Below are 13,487 nucleotides of genomic sequence, written 5' to 3' on the forward strand. Positions count from 1 at the left end.
TCTATCTTTAATCTATCTATCTATCTTTAATCTATCTATCTATCTATCTTTAATCTATCTATCTTTAATCTATCTATCTATCTATCTTTAATCTATCTATCTATCTATCTATCGGTGTTTAATCTACTTCTATCTATCTGTCTATGTATCTTTAGTCTATCTACCCATCTATCTTTAATGTATATGCTTTTGCTGTATCTATCTCTATTTTTCTGTTTGACTTCGATCTATTTGCCTGCCCTGTGTAGCTCTGTTGTGTTTTCTTTCTCTTTCTTTCTTTCTTTCTCTTTTGCTTCTTTTCTTGAATTCTTCTTCTCTTCTCTTTCCCTCTCTCTTCCTCCCGTTAACTCGAGACTGCTTCTTCTTCTACTATTGCTCCTACTACTCCTACTAGTCCTACCTACGAGACGTGTTGTTCTGTGTATATATAGGGCTGGAGAGAAGAGATTGGCTATTATTCATTGTGGAGGTGTCGATCGCATGATAGAGATAAGCAGATTGAAGATAGATAGACTAAAGATAGATAGATTAAAGATAGATACGACTCGCTCGTTCATTCGTTCTTTCTCTTTCCTTTCTCTGTCTTCTTGACATGGGCGAGAGGTGAAGAAGGTTTCACCATGAGAAGAGTGACGAATGTTTTCTCTCTTTCTGTATGTGTTAATAGTGCGATGTGTATATACATCTCATGCTCCTTTCTCTCCTTTCCTTTCTTTTCTTTATCTCCGTCTATAAGCTCGATGCCCTTCTCTCTAATCTTGCCTTCTTCATCTTCTCTCGTCTGTTCTTTCCTTCTGTGTCTCTTTCTCCAAAGTGGATTCTTTTCTATTCCTGACCTCTTCATCTTCTTCCTCTCTTTCTCTTTCTTTTCCTTCATGTCTTTCTACCATTCTTTCATGACGAGGTCGCTAAACAAGGTCGATGTGGTTAGGCATGAAGAGTCACATTTCCCACTTCTTCTTCTTTTTCTTCTTTATCACATTCTTTAGGTGCCGTACATTTCTTCGTGTCTTTCTCCTCTCTTCATGGATTACTATTTTTCTCTTGGTTTGTATCCCTCTCTCTTTAGTTACTTATCTCTTCTTTTCTTTGGTCTCTTCTCTCTCTCTTCCATTCAACCGTCTCTTCGCCTTCTCTCTTCTTTCCTTCTTTTTTTTTCGCTTCCTCTTTCTTTCCTGCTCTTCGGATGTATTTCCGTCCATTTTTCTGTATGTGTCTGCATGCGTCGTATCTATCTCTCTCTCTATCTCTCTATGTACTCCTGTATCTAGCTGTATCGATCTGTTCAACTATCTCTCTATGTATGTTGTCGCCATGTGTCTGTCTATCTATCTCTGTAGCTCTATACATGCTTATTCACGTATTTCTCTCTCTATATATATATGTGCCATCTCGCCCTGTGTGCATGGCTGTATGTCTCTACGTGTCTGTCTCCGTTGAGTCCGTCTGTATGTCTCTCTCTATCTCTTCATGTCTCTCTCTCTCTCGGGATATCTGTCTATCTGTCTGGTTGCCTCTCTGTGTGTCTGTAGAGTGATAGTTTGGGGAGCTCGTAATCTCTCCTTCAAGAGTATAGGCAAGGAGTATGTCGATGCTATGGTCCGCTGTACTCTCGATTGTACTAGCTATCGAGGCAGTCAGCCTGCTTCCCAGCAAACGGACGTGCACTACTTCTCTAAGACAGGCTCTGCTATCTTCAATTGGAGAATGGTCTTCTCTCGTATAGCTATGCCTGTCAGCACTTGTATTCTCCAAATCGCTGCCTACGACTTTCGAAATATAGGACAACCTGCATTCATCGGAGAGGTAAGCAAGACTGGGACAGACAAGGAAAAGAAGAAATAGATAAAGGGATGGTTTGGGATGGGGGGAAAGAGATAGTTGTGAAGGGTTGTGAGAGATATGTTTTAAGAAACAAGCAAGAGGTGTATGTACACCTGGTTTATATACGTCGAAGGACGTGCTCGAGATGCATGGAGACAGGGAGAGAGAGAGAAAGATACTGAGAAATAGGTGTACGGGTAGAGACCCATACATGTAGATGTACATATACATATAGATATATATGCAGCCTTCTTATTCTTCTCCTCCTCCATGAACACCGGGTTGTCTTTCTTTCCTCACTATCTGTCTATCTATCTACTTGTGCTCTATCCATCTATCTATCTATCGATCGTCAGTCTGTATGTCTATTTGTCGATTCCGGTCCTATATGTCTATCTATCTTCAATCTATATATCTATTTATCCATCGACGTGCTGGTATTCTATCTATCTATCTACCTGTCTAGCTCTCTCTCCAAGCTATTTGTATTTCTATCTTCGCTCTCTCTATCTCTCTGTCTGTCTCTTCACTCTATCTCTCTCGCTCCCAGTCTATCTCCTGATGTGTGTTATGTCGGTTCGGCATCTTTCCTTCCACGTGTGTGAATGGCGGGGTTGCTGTTGTATTGAGGGGTGTTTCTATCTCTTTCCAGGTGAACTTAGAACTTCGTCGTTACTTGGAGAGAGTGGCGAATACACTAAATGCAATAGATGTCGATTCAGAGCTTCGGCTTATAAACCGAAGCAAAGAGACTCCCGACGTAGGAAGCTTTGGCTATGTGCAGGTGACTCTTCAGTTCCTTTCACAGTCCGAAGCAACGAGCAAAGCTGTAAGGAATCGAGTCAGATCTTTTCTCTTTCTCTTCTTTCTTTCTTTCTTTCTCTCTCTTGTTTCGTTTTTCTTTCTTCTAATCTTTCTCTTTCTCTTCTTCCGGATGTACGTTGTGTTTCGTGACTCTCGTGGTGGTGGCTGTCCAACGACCCTCGCTCTCTACTTGATTAAGATAGAGAATCTCTTTCTCTCTTTCTTTCTCTCTGTCTCTCCCTTTCTTGCTTCTTCTCTTACTTTCTCTTCTTCTTCTTTATCTTCTTGGTCCTTGGCGTGTCGCATGGTCGGTAGGCAATTCTTCGCCATACATACTAGTCACGGCCTTGACGTGGGATACACAATAAGAGCACATAGATACATAGATATGTAGATTATAGTTTATAGATCAAAGATAGATAGATTAGAGATAGATAGGGGCGAAGAGATGGAGATGGTAGAGCTAATGAAGAGAGAGGTACAGTCGTCGTCTTATTCTCATACATATAACTAACGGGTCTAGAAGAAAGAGCGGGAAAGAAAGAAAGAAAGAGTGAGAAAGAATGGATCGACGTACCATGAGAAGGAGGAGAAGGCTGATGCTTGTTTTGCGGTGTGTTTCATAGGTGTAGATGGACAGAACATTAGACAAGAATTCATAACCCATTCTCTCCCTAGTGAACACGTCACTCCTTCATCTACCTATCTATCTTCAATCTTTCTATCTATCTATCTTTAATCTATCATGAATCTGTCTACCTATCTTCAATCTATCTACCTATCTATCTCTAATCTATTTATCTTCAATCTATATCTACCTTTCTTTCTGTATATACACGCTTGTCCGTGTACGTAAGAAGGCTGTAAACAACTCTAGAGAGAGAAAGAGAGAAAGATAAGAAGACAAGGGAGGAGGTCTTAATCAAGAGAGAAGAAGAAGAGGATAGCTCACCTCATGATCAGGAGGTGGTGGTTCATACGTGTGTGAAAGAAACACAAGAGAAGGAGAGATCTTTCTTTCCTTTCTTCTGATCTGTCTGCTCTTTTTTCTTTCTTTCATTCATTCCTTCTTGGTTGTCTTTCTTCTTCTTCTCTTTCTCCTTCTCCTTCTTCTTCTTCTGTTTCTTCTTTCTTTTTCTTTTTTTCTTTCTTCCTTGTAGGTAGGGCTAGGTCGTGATGCTCCGAATCGCGATCCTCGTTTGACTACACCGCAAGAAGGGCGGAAGTGGGAAGACGTCCTTGGCTCTTTAGGCCTGCGTGTAGATTATAGACCTCTATGGTTCTGGGTAAGAATAGCAACTATCTCTCTTTTCAATTCATTCAGACAGTCATTCTCTCTCTTATTCTCTCATTTTACACATCTCTCTCTAACTCTCGATTTCGACCTCGATGCTGATGTATGTATGCTTATCTGTATCTACCCATCTGTCTAGCTAGCTATGTATCTAGCTAGCTATTGGTCTATCTATCTTTAATCTATTTATCTGTCTTGAGTCTGTTGTCTATCTCTCTATGTGTCTCGTTTTCTAGATTTCTCTGTCTATCCAGGGTACAAAGCGGGAAGACTTGTTCTGGTTTGAGAAGAAGATTCTCCACCTTGCTATAGAGATATATACATACCTGCTGATATATACATCTCTCTCTTCCGCTTCACTATGGTCACTCTCTCTCTCTCTCTATATATATATATATATATATATACATTCTGCAACGATTTTGTTTGTATGTATGTAAGGAGGTCTTCTCCATGGATAGATTCGGCGTCTCTCCAGCTCTTTGAAACAAAGTGTAGACAAATACATGTACACGAATGTTTCTTATGCCTTCCCATCTTGGTTTGAGGTGTATGTACACCGGGCTGAGGTACAGCAAACAGTTTGTAGGGTGGAAGGGTGGCGTCGATCTATAGATATCTAGAGAGATGAGCTGTCACTACTATAAAGAACAATAGGAGTTACGCAGTGAGAAGATCGAGCGGCATGGAGAAGAAGAATGGGAGAGGTTTCATTTCTTTCTTTTTTCATTGAACTTTCTGTAAGTTATCTCTTGTTGATCTTTCTCTTCCCCCCAGAAGAGCGGATCCTCTGAAGAGCTTTCATTCTCTGATATTTCGAGTTGTCGAAAAATCAGAGATGAAAGCTCTTCATTTAAACTGCATGCATGCACCCGTCTCTCTCCCACCCCTCAGCATCTGTTGTTCTTCTTCTTCTTACTCTCTTGCTCTTCTTCTTTTTCTTCTTCTTCTTCTCACTCTGTCCTTCTTTTCTTTAGGTTCGAGTTACGGCTGTTGTACTTCTTTCTATCTGGGCTTTCATTGTAGCCTTTCTCTATCCTTCTCTTCTCGCGTAAGAAAGAAAGAAAGAAAGAAAAACATCTCAGGAAAACACTCCTCAAGATAAGAAAGAAAGGGATACACATAGAGGCGCAAGATTGCGGAATGTTCTCTCTTCTTTTTCGCCTCTCTTCGCTTTTCTTCTTGTCGTTCTCTTTTAAATCTCGGGCGCGTGGAGAGAAAACGACTCGTGCCCCGTCCCCTATCTGCCTAAATACATAGGTATATAAGTATATATCTATATGTATATATAAGTAGATATAGATGTGTATGTATGTATATTTATATAGGTAGATATAGATGCCTATATATGTCTACATACGTGTGTATGATGTAGATACGGATCTACACCATATAGGGGTGGACTTCTTTTCTTAGGTGCTTTCGCGTCGTCTCCGAGGTGTACATACACCTGAATCTAGGGAGCGATGTGGTTGTCTTGTCTCTTTTTTCCAAGTGAAGATTTCTTGGGTGTAATTGTTTTGGTTTTCATTTCCGTCTTTTCTTTCTCTCTTCTATTGTTTCATAAAAGGAAATTTTCCGAAAGTTCTCGAGTCGATAGAAGGGGACTTTCCTTCTCTTCTTATTGTTTCATGATGTTCTTTTCTGTGTGTTCCGTAGTAGTAGCTAGCCAGCAGCTAGCTGTTTGTAAAGGCAACCCCTCGATAGCTAGCTAACACGAGTGGAGAGGCCAACCAACCGCTTGTTGTCTTGTCTTGGGAAAACGTAATCTCTAGCTCTAGTTTGTTTTTTCATTTCTTCTCAAAAGAATCATAAGAATCCGAGCTAACGAAGAGAGAGATTCCTTCCCTTCTTTCTCTCCGCCTTCGAACTTTTATTCTTCTCTTCTCTTTGGGAAACGGAAAACCGGCTTCTTTGTTCTTCTTATTCATCCCCCTCTCTCTCTCTCGATCTATCGTTATCAGCCCGGACATGCCTTCCCTTCTTGTCTCTGTCTCTCTCCTGTCCTAGCATTTCTTCTGTCTATCAATCTATCTACCTACCCCCCTGTCTATAATCTATCTATGTATCTTCAATCTATCTATCTACCTATCTTCAATCCATCAATCTACCTTTTTTACTTCCTCTTCGATCCACGACTCTTCGGCGGTCCTATCATCGCTGGACTTAGCTACCTCTCTCTATGTACACGGCATAGAGGGAGATAAGAGAATAATAGAGAGATCGCTTGCTGAATTGGCCGATACCTAGCAGAGTCAAATAGGAGAGCAAGAAGGGGAGTGCTATTTATTTTCCTGACAGAAACAGAGAGAAAGAGCGAGAAGAGACCTCTTCATTCTTGAAGATCTTTTCTTATCATCTTTGTCGACTAATGTGAGTAGGGGGAAGGCTTCTATTGGCTAGTATGGTCATTCCTCTGTTACGAGGAGGAGCAGCAGATATGTCTATCAATCGATTCTTGACACGTAGATGGAAAGATAGAGATAGACGGACAGATCTGAGAGAAACGAATACCACATAGACAGATAGATAGATAGATAAGTTAGAGATACATCGGAAATAGATGGATCAGAGATAGCTACATAGACAACTATATAGATAGATCAGAGGTAGATACATTAGACATACATAGATACATAGAGACAGAATAAGGATAGGTAGGTCTTTATTCTGTCTCTATGTATCTAGCTAGCTAAAGCTAGATTAGAGATAGATACATACTTCAGGCCTACTCTGTGAGATAAGATACTATTTCATGGAGGTGACCATACGCGATGAGAGACCCGCAAACAGAAGCGGGGCTACAAAGTAAGAAAGGATGGATGAAGTGTCGTGGTGTTTCCTTTCTTTTAGTTTCTTTCTCTTCATTCGACCTTAGAGGCTGCCATCGTCATTTATCCGGATTTCTCTGTTTCTTTATGAGAGCTTGAATAAGAATCGATAGAACAAAATCGGGTGGGTCTCCCGGTGTCACCCTCTTGTACCGGAGTTCTTTCTTCTTCTCTAGTTTAAGATGAAGAAAGCAAGAGAGACTCTCTTGTTACTACATCTAAGCAACTGCATGCACGCATTGCTGTTTCTTGAACACTCCCTTTCTTCAATCCTATCTTATCTTTCAAGGCGCCCGACCTGCGAGTCTATTATGTAGAGATACACTGTAGAAAGAAATCGAGAAAGAAGAAAACTGAGAGAGAGAGGAGAGTGTTTTGGCGACGAAGGAAGAAAGAGAGAAGTTGTTGTTCTTTCCATCTTCATTTTTGGCGAAAGATCTGGTGTGTCGTCTTCTGCTTCGAAAGAAGAAAGTTTCTTCAAGCAGAAAGAGAGATCGAAAGAACAAGAAAGAGGGGGAACTCTCCTTTTCTTAACGACATCAAAAAGAACACAAGATAATAGGGAAAAAAACGGAAAGCAATAAATAGAAAACACATAGAAGGGAGGAGGCGGTAGTCCCCCGTGGTGCTGGCGGTTGTGGTGTACATACACCTCATCATCACTCATTGTTCATACACATGCTTGCCTCTCTTCGGTATCAGGAAAAAAACAAAAGAAGATACATGCTTTCTCTCTCTCTCTTTCTCATCCGAATAGCTCGATTCTTCAAATACCGCGAGACTTCTCATTTTTTAGCATATCGCTCAGTCTGCCCCGGGTGTACATACACTACAACTCATTGTACACAAATGAACTATCATTTTGAACCGAATCCGAAAAGATGATAAGAGAAGGAGAAAACGAAAGAGGAGAGAAAGAGATGGAAGACAGCAAAAGCAAAAGATGTTTGTCTTCTTAGCAGACGAGAAGCCCATGAATGAGATAGATAGATAGATTTAAGATAGATAGATTAAAGAAAGATAGATGGATAGATATAGATGAAAAGAGAGGATAGACGTGCATATATTGGATGAGCTTCTTATTGAAGTCTGTTAGGGGGGAGAAGAAGAAGAGCAAAGCGGTTCGGTCGTTACTCTTATTTTTTTTCTTTTGATCAACCAGACATCTCTGTGTCTCCCATGACTCAACAATACAACCAACACAAGAAGACATCACCGCTAGCTACCCATGTCTGGCTAACTTTTGAGACACGACAAAAAGACATGTCGAGAAAAAGATGGAATGCCACACTCAACAGATCCATGGCTCATCACCGGTACCAGGACTTCCGATTTTGGGACTTTTTCTTGTCCATTCTTCTCTTCATTCTCATCATTCTATCTATCTAGTTATCTTTACACCTCTATTGCGACACCATCTACTACCTCACCCCTATGAAATATCTCCCTCCCTCTCTCCCTCTCTCTCTGTGTCTCTCTCTTCTTTCTCGTTCAAACGATGAAAAAAGAAGGCGACGAAGAAAGACTAAATATCTCCCATCCAAGAAGAGACGCCTACGGACGTCTCCACCAACACTACCAGGAGCACCTTTCTATCCCTCTAATGACTCCTCCTTCTCCTGTAAGCCCCAGAGAAATCCATAGATAGAAAGAACAACATAATCCTTCTTTGACTAGCACCCTAAATCTCCTCCATCCCGTCCATTCTTCTTCTTGCTTGTAGCCTTCATGATCTTTGCTCTCCACCACCTCCCTCTTAGAAGTTCTCTACCAAGACCCACAACAAACCACCTCACACTCCCTCTATCTCTCTCACTTCCTTCTTGACCTCTCTCTCTCTCTCTGTCTCTCTGTCTTATCCCCCCTATCACTCGAACTACTCCTCTGATGTCTGCGAAGAAGAAGTCGAGGAAGAGGAGAGGACTTCTTGGATAGGAGTATACACTTCATTGAATCTCTTTTGAGTACTGATAGGAATCTGTTTGCGAAAGATATCGACTTTCCTTGAATCGACAGGGGCAATAAGAACACCTGGCTCGCCTTGCAGTTGAGTTAGGATATCTCCATAAGGCCCTATGATCATGCTACGCCCATAGGAAGGATACTCTCCCAGAGCGCTATCTTTGCTCCCTTCCTCCAGAGCAGCGGGCGAACACCCTATCACATACGTCTGGTTGTCCAGAGCTCTACCTCTGAGGAGTAAAGACCAATGCGGAGGACCTAAAGACACGTAGACACATTCAACAGAGACAGACTCAGAAAAATACCTTGAAGATGGAGACGGACTGATGACATACAGAGATAGATTAAAGATAGATAGATTAAAGAGAGATAGAGGGAGACAGACAGACAGCTGTATAGACACACGGGCCTGTCATATATGCACGCGCGTACATACATACAGACGGTGTACAGATGTATCGATATGTACACAGAGAAACGTTATGAGAGAGTATATATCAGACCTACATTAGTTGCAGATACACGAGACAGAAACATACTATACACATATATATATATATGTATATGCATGAACACCAGCAAACAGGTAAGTGTATGTACAGTGCTGTATTTTAGCGAGATATGACTAGCCAAGATTGGAAGAGAGGAAACGCTCTCAGCGACTTTAGCATGCTTCATACATTCCCTCTCTTCTTCTCTCACTCCTGCCTTCTTCCCTGCACATGAAATAGAGCTACCTAGTTGCAGTCCATGCACCTATCTATCTATCTATGTATCTGCTTATAGTCTATCTACGTGTCAATCTCTCTATCTATTTTACGATTCTGCGACATACCTATCTCCTAACTAAGGGAGGGAAGAGGTACATGGAGAAAACAGGTGACGTGTCTTAGAGGATTTCTCTGTGCTAGATAGACGAGTATGCATTCCCTCGACGTCTACCCGAAGGCCTTTTGCTTTCTTCTTCTTCTTTCTCTTCTTCTTATCTAGGCGTCTCTTCGGGAGTTCCCCTACTCGAAAAGAAGCCGCATGAAAGTCTCAACCCTCGACAAAAAACTCGGGTGTACATCCACCTAGAGGGAAGATGTCTCTACACACACGTACACATATATCCATCCATACATACTCATTCACATATATACACATATGCATAGATATGTATATATACATGTACAAGGAAAGAAGAAAGGAGGAGAGAGAGAGTGAGATATCTACATTTATACAGGAGGAAGAAAGAGAGAGAGAGGAAAGAAGTAGAAGAATGAAAGAAGATTTTCTTCTCTCCCTCCTCTTGTTCTTGTCTCACCAGTGGTTTGGTTGAAAGCGCCTGGAAAGCAGAGAAGCTTACAATGGCGCTCCTGAGCTAAAGCTAGAGACATCTCAGGAAAGCGAAGGTCGTAGCATATGCCTATCCCCACATTACCAAAGGGAGGTAAAGAAAACGACGTCAAGGAATGACCTGAGATACAAAGAAAGAAAAAAGACAGAAAGAGTGAGAATGAAAGAAAGAAAGAAGGTGAAGAAGAAAGAGAGAGAAAGAGAGACGACAAAGAGAGAGACCGGGGATGTCCTCTCAATTGTATAGATGTCTAGATGTGTGTATGAATGAAGGGAGGGATAGAGAGAAGAAGACAGAGAAAGAGATAAGTTGCCCGACACTTAAACAGATTACAGGAGATATGGATAAAGAAACACACAAATAAGACGTTGAGAGAGAGAATGGGATGTCTATCAGTCCGGAAGGGAAAGCGCTGATAAGTCTGCTGCCTGGCAAGAAGAAGCAACAGAAGGCCACTGAAGAAGATGTAAAGAGGAGAAGAAGAAAGAGACAAGAAAGAAGAGAAAAGAAAACTATCTCTATAAGAAACAAGTTGGTCATTCATCTTACCTGAAGCGAGAGTGTCGCTTTCCTTGAAGACCATCCCCTGAGAAAAAGAAGAAGAAAAGGAAAGAAAGAAAGCATAGAACAACTCATCCGTGTTTCGGGTGTACATACACCTCCTGAGAAGGTCAACATACACCTGAGAGAGTGGTTCACATGTATGTCTGAGAGAAACGAGCGGTGCGATGTGTAGGGATTTCGATGCAACACGTATCATCTTCTTTCTGATCTTCTTGTGGTTTGACATGAGATAAAAGGCATCTTTATACCATTCGAAGGAAGCAGACAGCTCCCTACCTGCAGTAAAGAGAGAGAGGGGCATTCTCTCTTTTCTTGCTATCTATTTCGACCGTGGACAGACACTTATCATGTACGTAGACATAGATAGGAAGACAGAGACATAGAAAGACAGAGCACAGTCAGGAAGATGGATGAAAGAGATAAATGAAGATAGGGAGAATAGCGATAGATAGACAGATACATAGACAGATGAAAGATAGGTGGTAGATTAATGAGATGAATAGGTATCCCTCTTCCTGTCTAGAGTTGACTGTCCTCTGTTGATGGAAGATACATGCCATGAGAAGACGAAGAATGGTGTGGGGCTTTCTGGCCTTTCTAAAGAAGCTAAAGAAAAAGAAGAGAAAAAGACACTCCATTAAGACAAAGAAGGCACAGAAGAAAAGCTGGCTCGAGAGCTAGCTACGGAAGGGGTGTGATACAGCCAATCAAAACACACGGACATGAGGAGAGAAGAGAAGGTCCTTATGATCGCCTCTTACTCTGATCAGAATTTCTATCGCAGCCCTTCCATTCCTACACTTCTCGTCACACATTCAAACCTCCCTAGAAAGAGAGAGATTGAAAGAAAGAGAGTAAAAGACAAAGGAAGAAAGAAAGAAAGAAGGAAAGAAAGAGTGAGAAAGAAAGAAAGACTGAGGTTCATTAGTGGGAGAAGATGAGATATGAGAAGAAGAGAATTTTGATAAGAATGGAGAAGAGAAGGAGGTCTGTCATATCTAACCTTTCCGTTGGGGTCTTCTGCTTTAAGAATGGAGATATCGAAGAGATGAATCTTTCGGTGTTTTGCAATGAAGCATCCATTCCTATCAAAGACACAGCATGTATTATACAAATGAATCTTCTTCATATTTTCATCTTCTCCCTGATCTCCTTTTTGCGTCTGTCCTGCTTCTTTTTCTTTTCTCTCTCCTTCTCCCTCTCCCTCCTTCTTAGTCTCCCCCCCTCCTTGGACTTGAGAGGTGAGGACTCGTTTCTTGCTTTCGCGTCTTTCAACGATGGAGCCTCCGATAACGAAGATTCGTAGACTTCTTGCCAGTTCTTTCATGAATTCGAAAGAAGGAGAAGAGGCGAGAGCTGGCTGCTGAGCTTCGTCTAGCTCTTCTTCTTTTCCCTCTTCTTCTTCTTCTTCTGTGCTTTCATTCCCCATGCCTGTTCGACTCTGTTTCTTTCCTTTTTCCGAGAGAGAAGAGGAAGAAGAGGTAGCAGGAGAGCAGTCAGGTATATATTCCGCATAGCTAGCAAAGCATGTGTTATGGTAGGGGGTGTTCCACATTTCAGGAAGGACAAGAAGATCAAAAGGGACTTCTTTCTGATAAGCAGAAATATCTCTTGCTAGGTAATCTACGATCTGCTTATGAGACATGGAGACAGGTGTAGAGGAAAAGAGATCTCTCTCAAAGGTATAGGACAAGGAGGTTGTATAGGAAGAAGATGAAGGAGTTGAATCAAGAGAGACGGTCTTAACAAGACTCTCACGAATTCGCTGCATTTGCTGTTGCTTTCTATGAAGGATAGCGACGTCTTTCATAGAACCTTCTGTTGAAGAAGATGAAGAAGATTGAGACGATGGCGAGGACGAAACAGAAGAAGAAGAAGAGACAGCAGAAGATATACCACTCTCCCTCCGTAACAAGGCAGGTAACTGGAGTACGCACACGCGTACTACAGAGGAAGAGGCTCGTCGAGATGACATTTTTGCAGAAGGAGAGAAGGAAGGGATGGAGAGAAGAAGTAGAAAGGAAAAGGTAAAGTGGGTAAGAGACAAAGGAAACGAAAGAGGGGCGAATGAAAGGGAAGGCTTGTGTGTGGATGGTCGGAAAGAACGAAAGACGAAAGAAAGGGAGATTAGAAGACGGGCTAGCTAAAGAGAGTTCTGATAAGAAGATTATGAGAAGAGGAAAAGGAAAGAAAAGAGGAAGAAATTCCGAAGAAGAAAAGGGCGGCAAAAGACCAAGCCGCCCGAGACAAAGAGAAACAAAAGGATGGATGAAAAATGGATGGATGAATGGATGAAGAAATCGGCGGGTGTCGATCTAGCGCATGCAATGGCATCAGGCTGTATGCTTTTTCAAGAGAATAAGACCAAAATACATCCTGGAAGAAGATACCTTTCTGAACTCTTTCCCCTTCTTCTCAAAAATCTGGACTTCTCCCTGACTTCAACCCAGATATACCGCTGAACGCAAAGCCTATGTACAAACGAAGACAAACCGGACTCGGAGACAGGAAACGAATGAAAGAGAGAAGGGTGTGAGAAAGAGTGAGAGATACCTCCAAAAAGATGCAGGATAAGATAGAAAGAAACCAAGGCCGCCCCAGATTCAAGAAAAAAGGGGACGCAGTAGGAAAAGCGAGAGAAAGACAAGGAAGACCAAGAGGCGAGCGGAGTCGGAGCACAAGAGAGACTGTTGCGTAATCGTAGGAACCTTTCTCGTCGTTTGTTCTTTCTTCCCATGCTACTACCATGAGAAAGATGGTGATGGCGATGGTCATAACTAAGGTGGAAGATGATCGGATGCTAGTGAGAAGGCCCTCTTGTAGTAGCAGTCCGACTAGTAGTCGTCCTCGTCATGGCAAGAGGAGCGAG

At 41.9% G+C, this 13,487-nt stretch overlaps 2 protein-coding genes across 2 annotated transcripts; one reads left to right on the forward strand and one right to left on the reverse strand.

Moving 5' to 3' along the window:
- Positions 1–238: 238 nt before the first annotated feature.
- CSUI_006499 (c2 domain-containing) lies at positions 239–5,183 on the forward strand. Its single transcript, XM_068066656.1, has 4 exons — positions 239–1,806; positions 2,477–2,653; positions 3,789–3,914; positions 4,900–5,183. The coding sequence occupies exons 1-4, from the start codon at positions 1,471–1,473 to the stop codon at positions 4,975–4,977; spliced, it is 717 nt and encodes a 238-aa protein (XP_067921359.1). The 5' UTR covers positions 239–1,470; the 3' UTR covers positions 4,978–5,183.
- Positions 5,184–7,264: 2,081 nt separating this feature from the next.
- CSUI_006501 (carbon-nitrogen family protein) lies at positions 7,265–13,430 on the reverse strand. The gene is made up of 4 exons (XM_068066657.1): positions 11,622–13,430; positions 10,604–10,640; positions 10,022–10,174; positions 7,265–8,973 (listed from the first exon to the last, which is right to left on the reverse strand). Exons 1-4 carry the CDS (start codon positions 12,591–12,593, stop codon positions 8,630–8,632), a joined length of 1,506 nt encoding a protein of 501 aa, XP_067921360.1. The 5' UTR covers positions 12,594–13,430; the 3' UTR covers positions 7,265–8,629.
- Positions 13,431–13,487: the final 57 nt, after the last annotated feature.

Source organism: Cystoisospora suis (genome assembly GCF_002600585.1).
Source record: "Cystoisospora suis strain Wien I chromosome Unknown contig_3304, whole genome shotgun sequence".
In the NCBI taxonomy this organism is placed as follows: Eukaryota; Apicomplexa; class Conoidasida; order Eucoccidiorida; family Sarcocystidae; genus Cystoisospora; species Cystoisospora suis.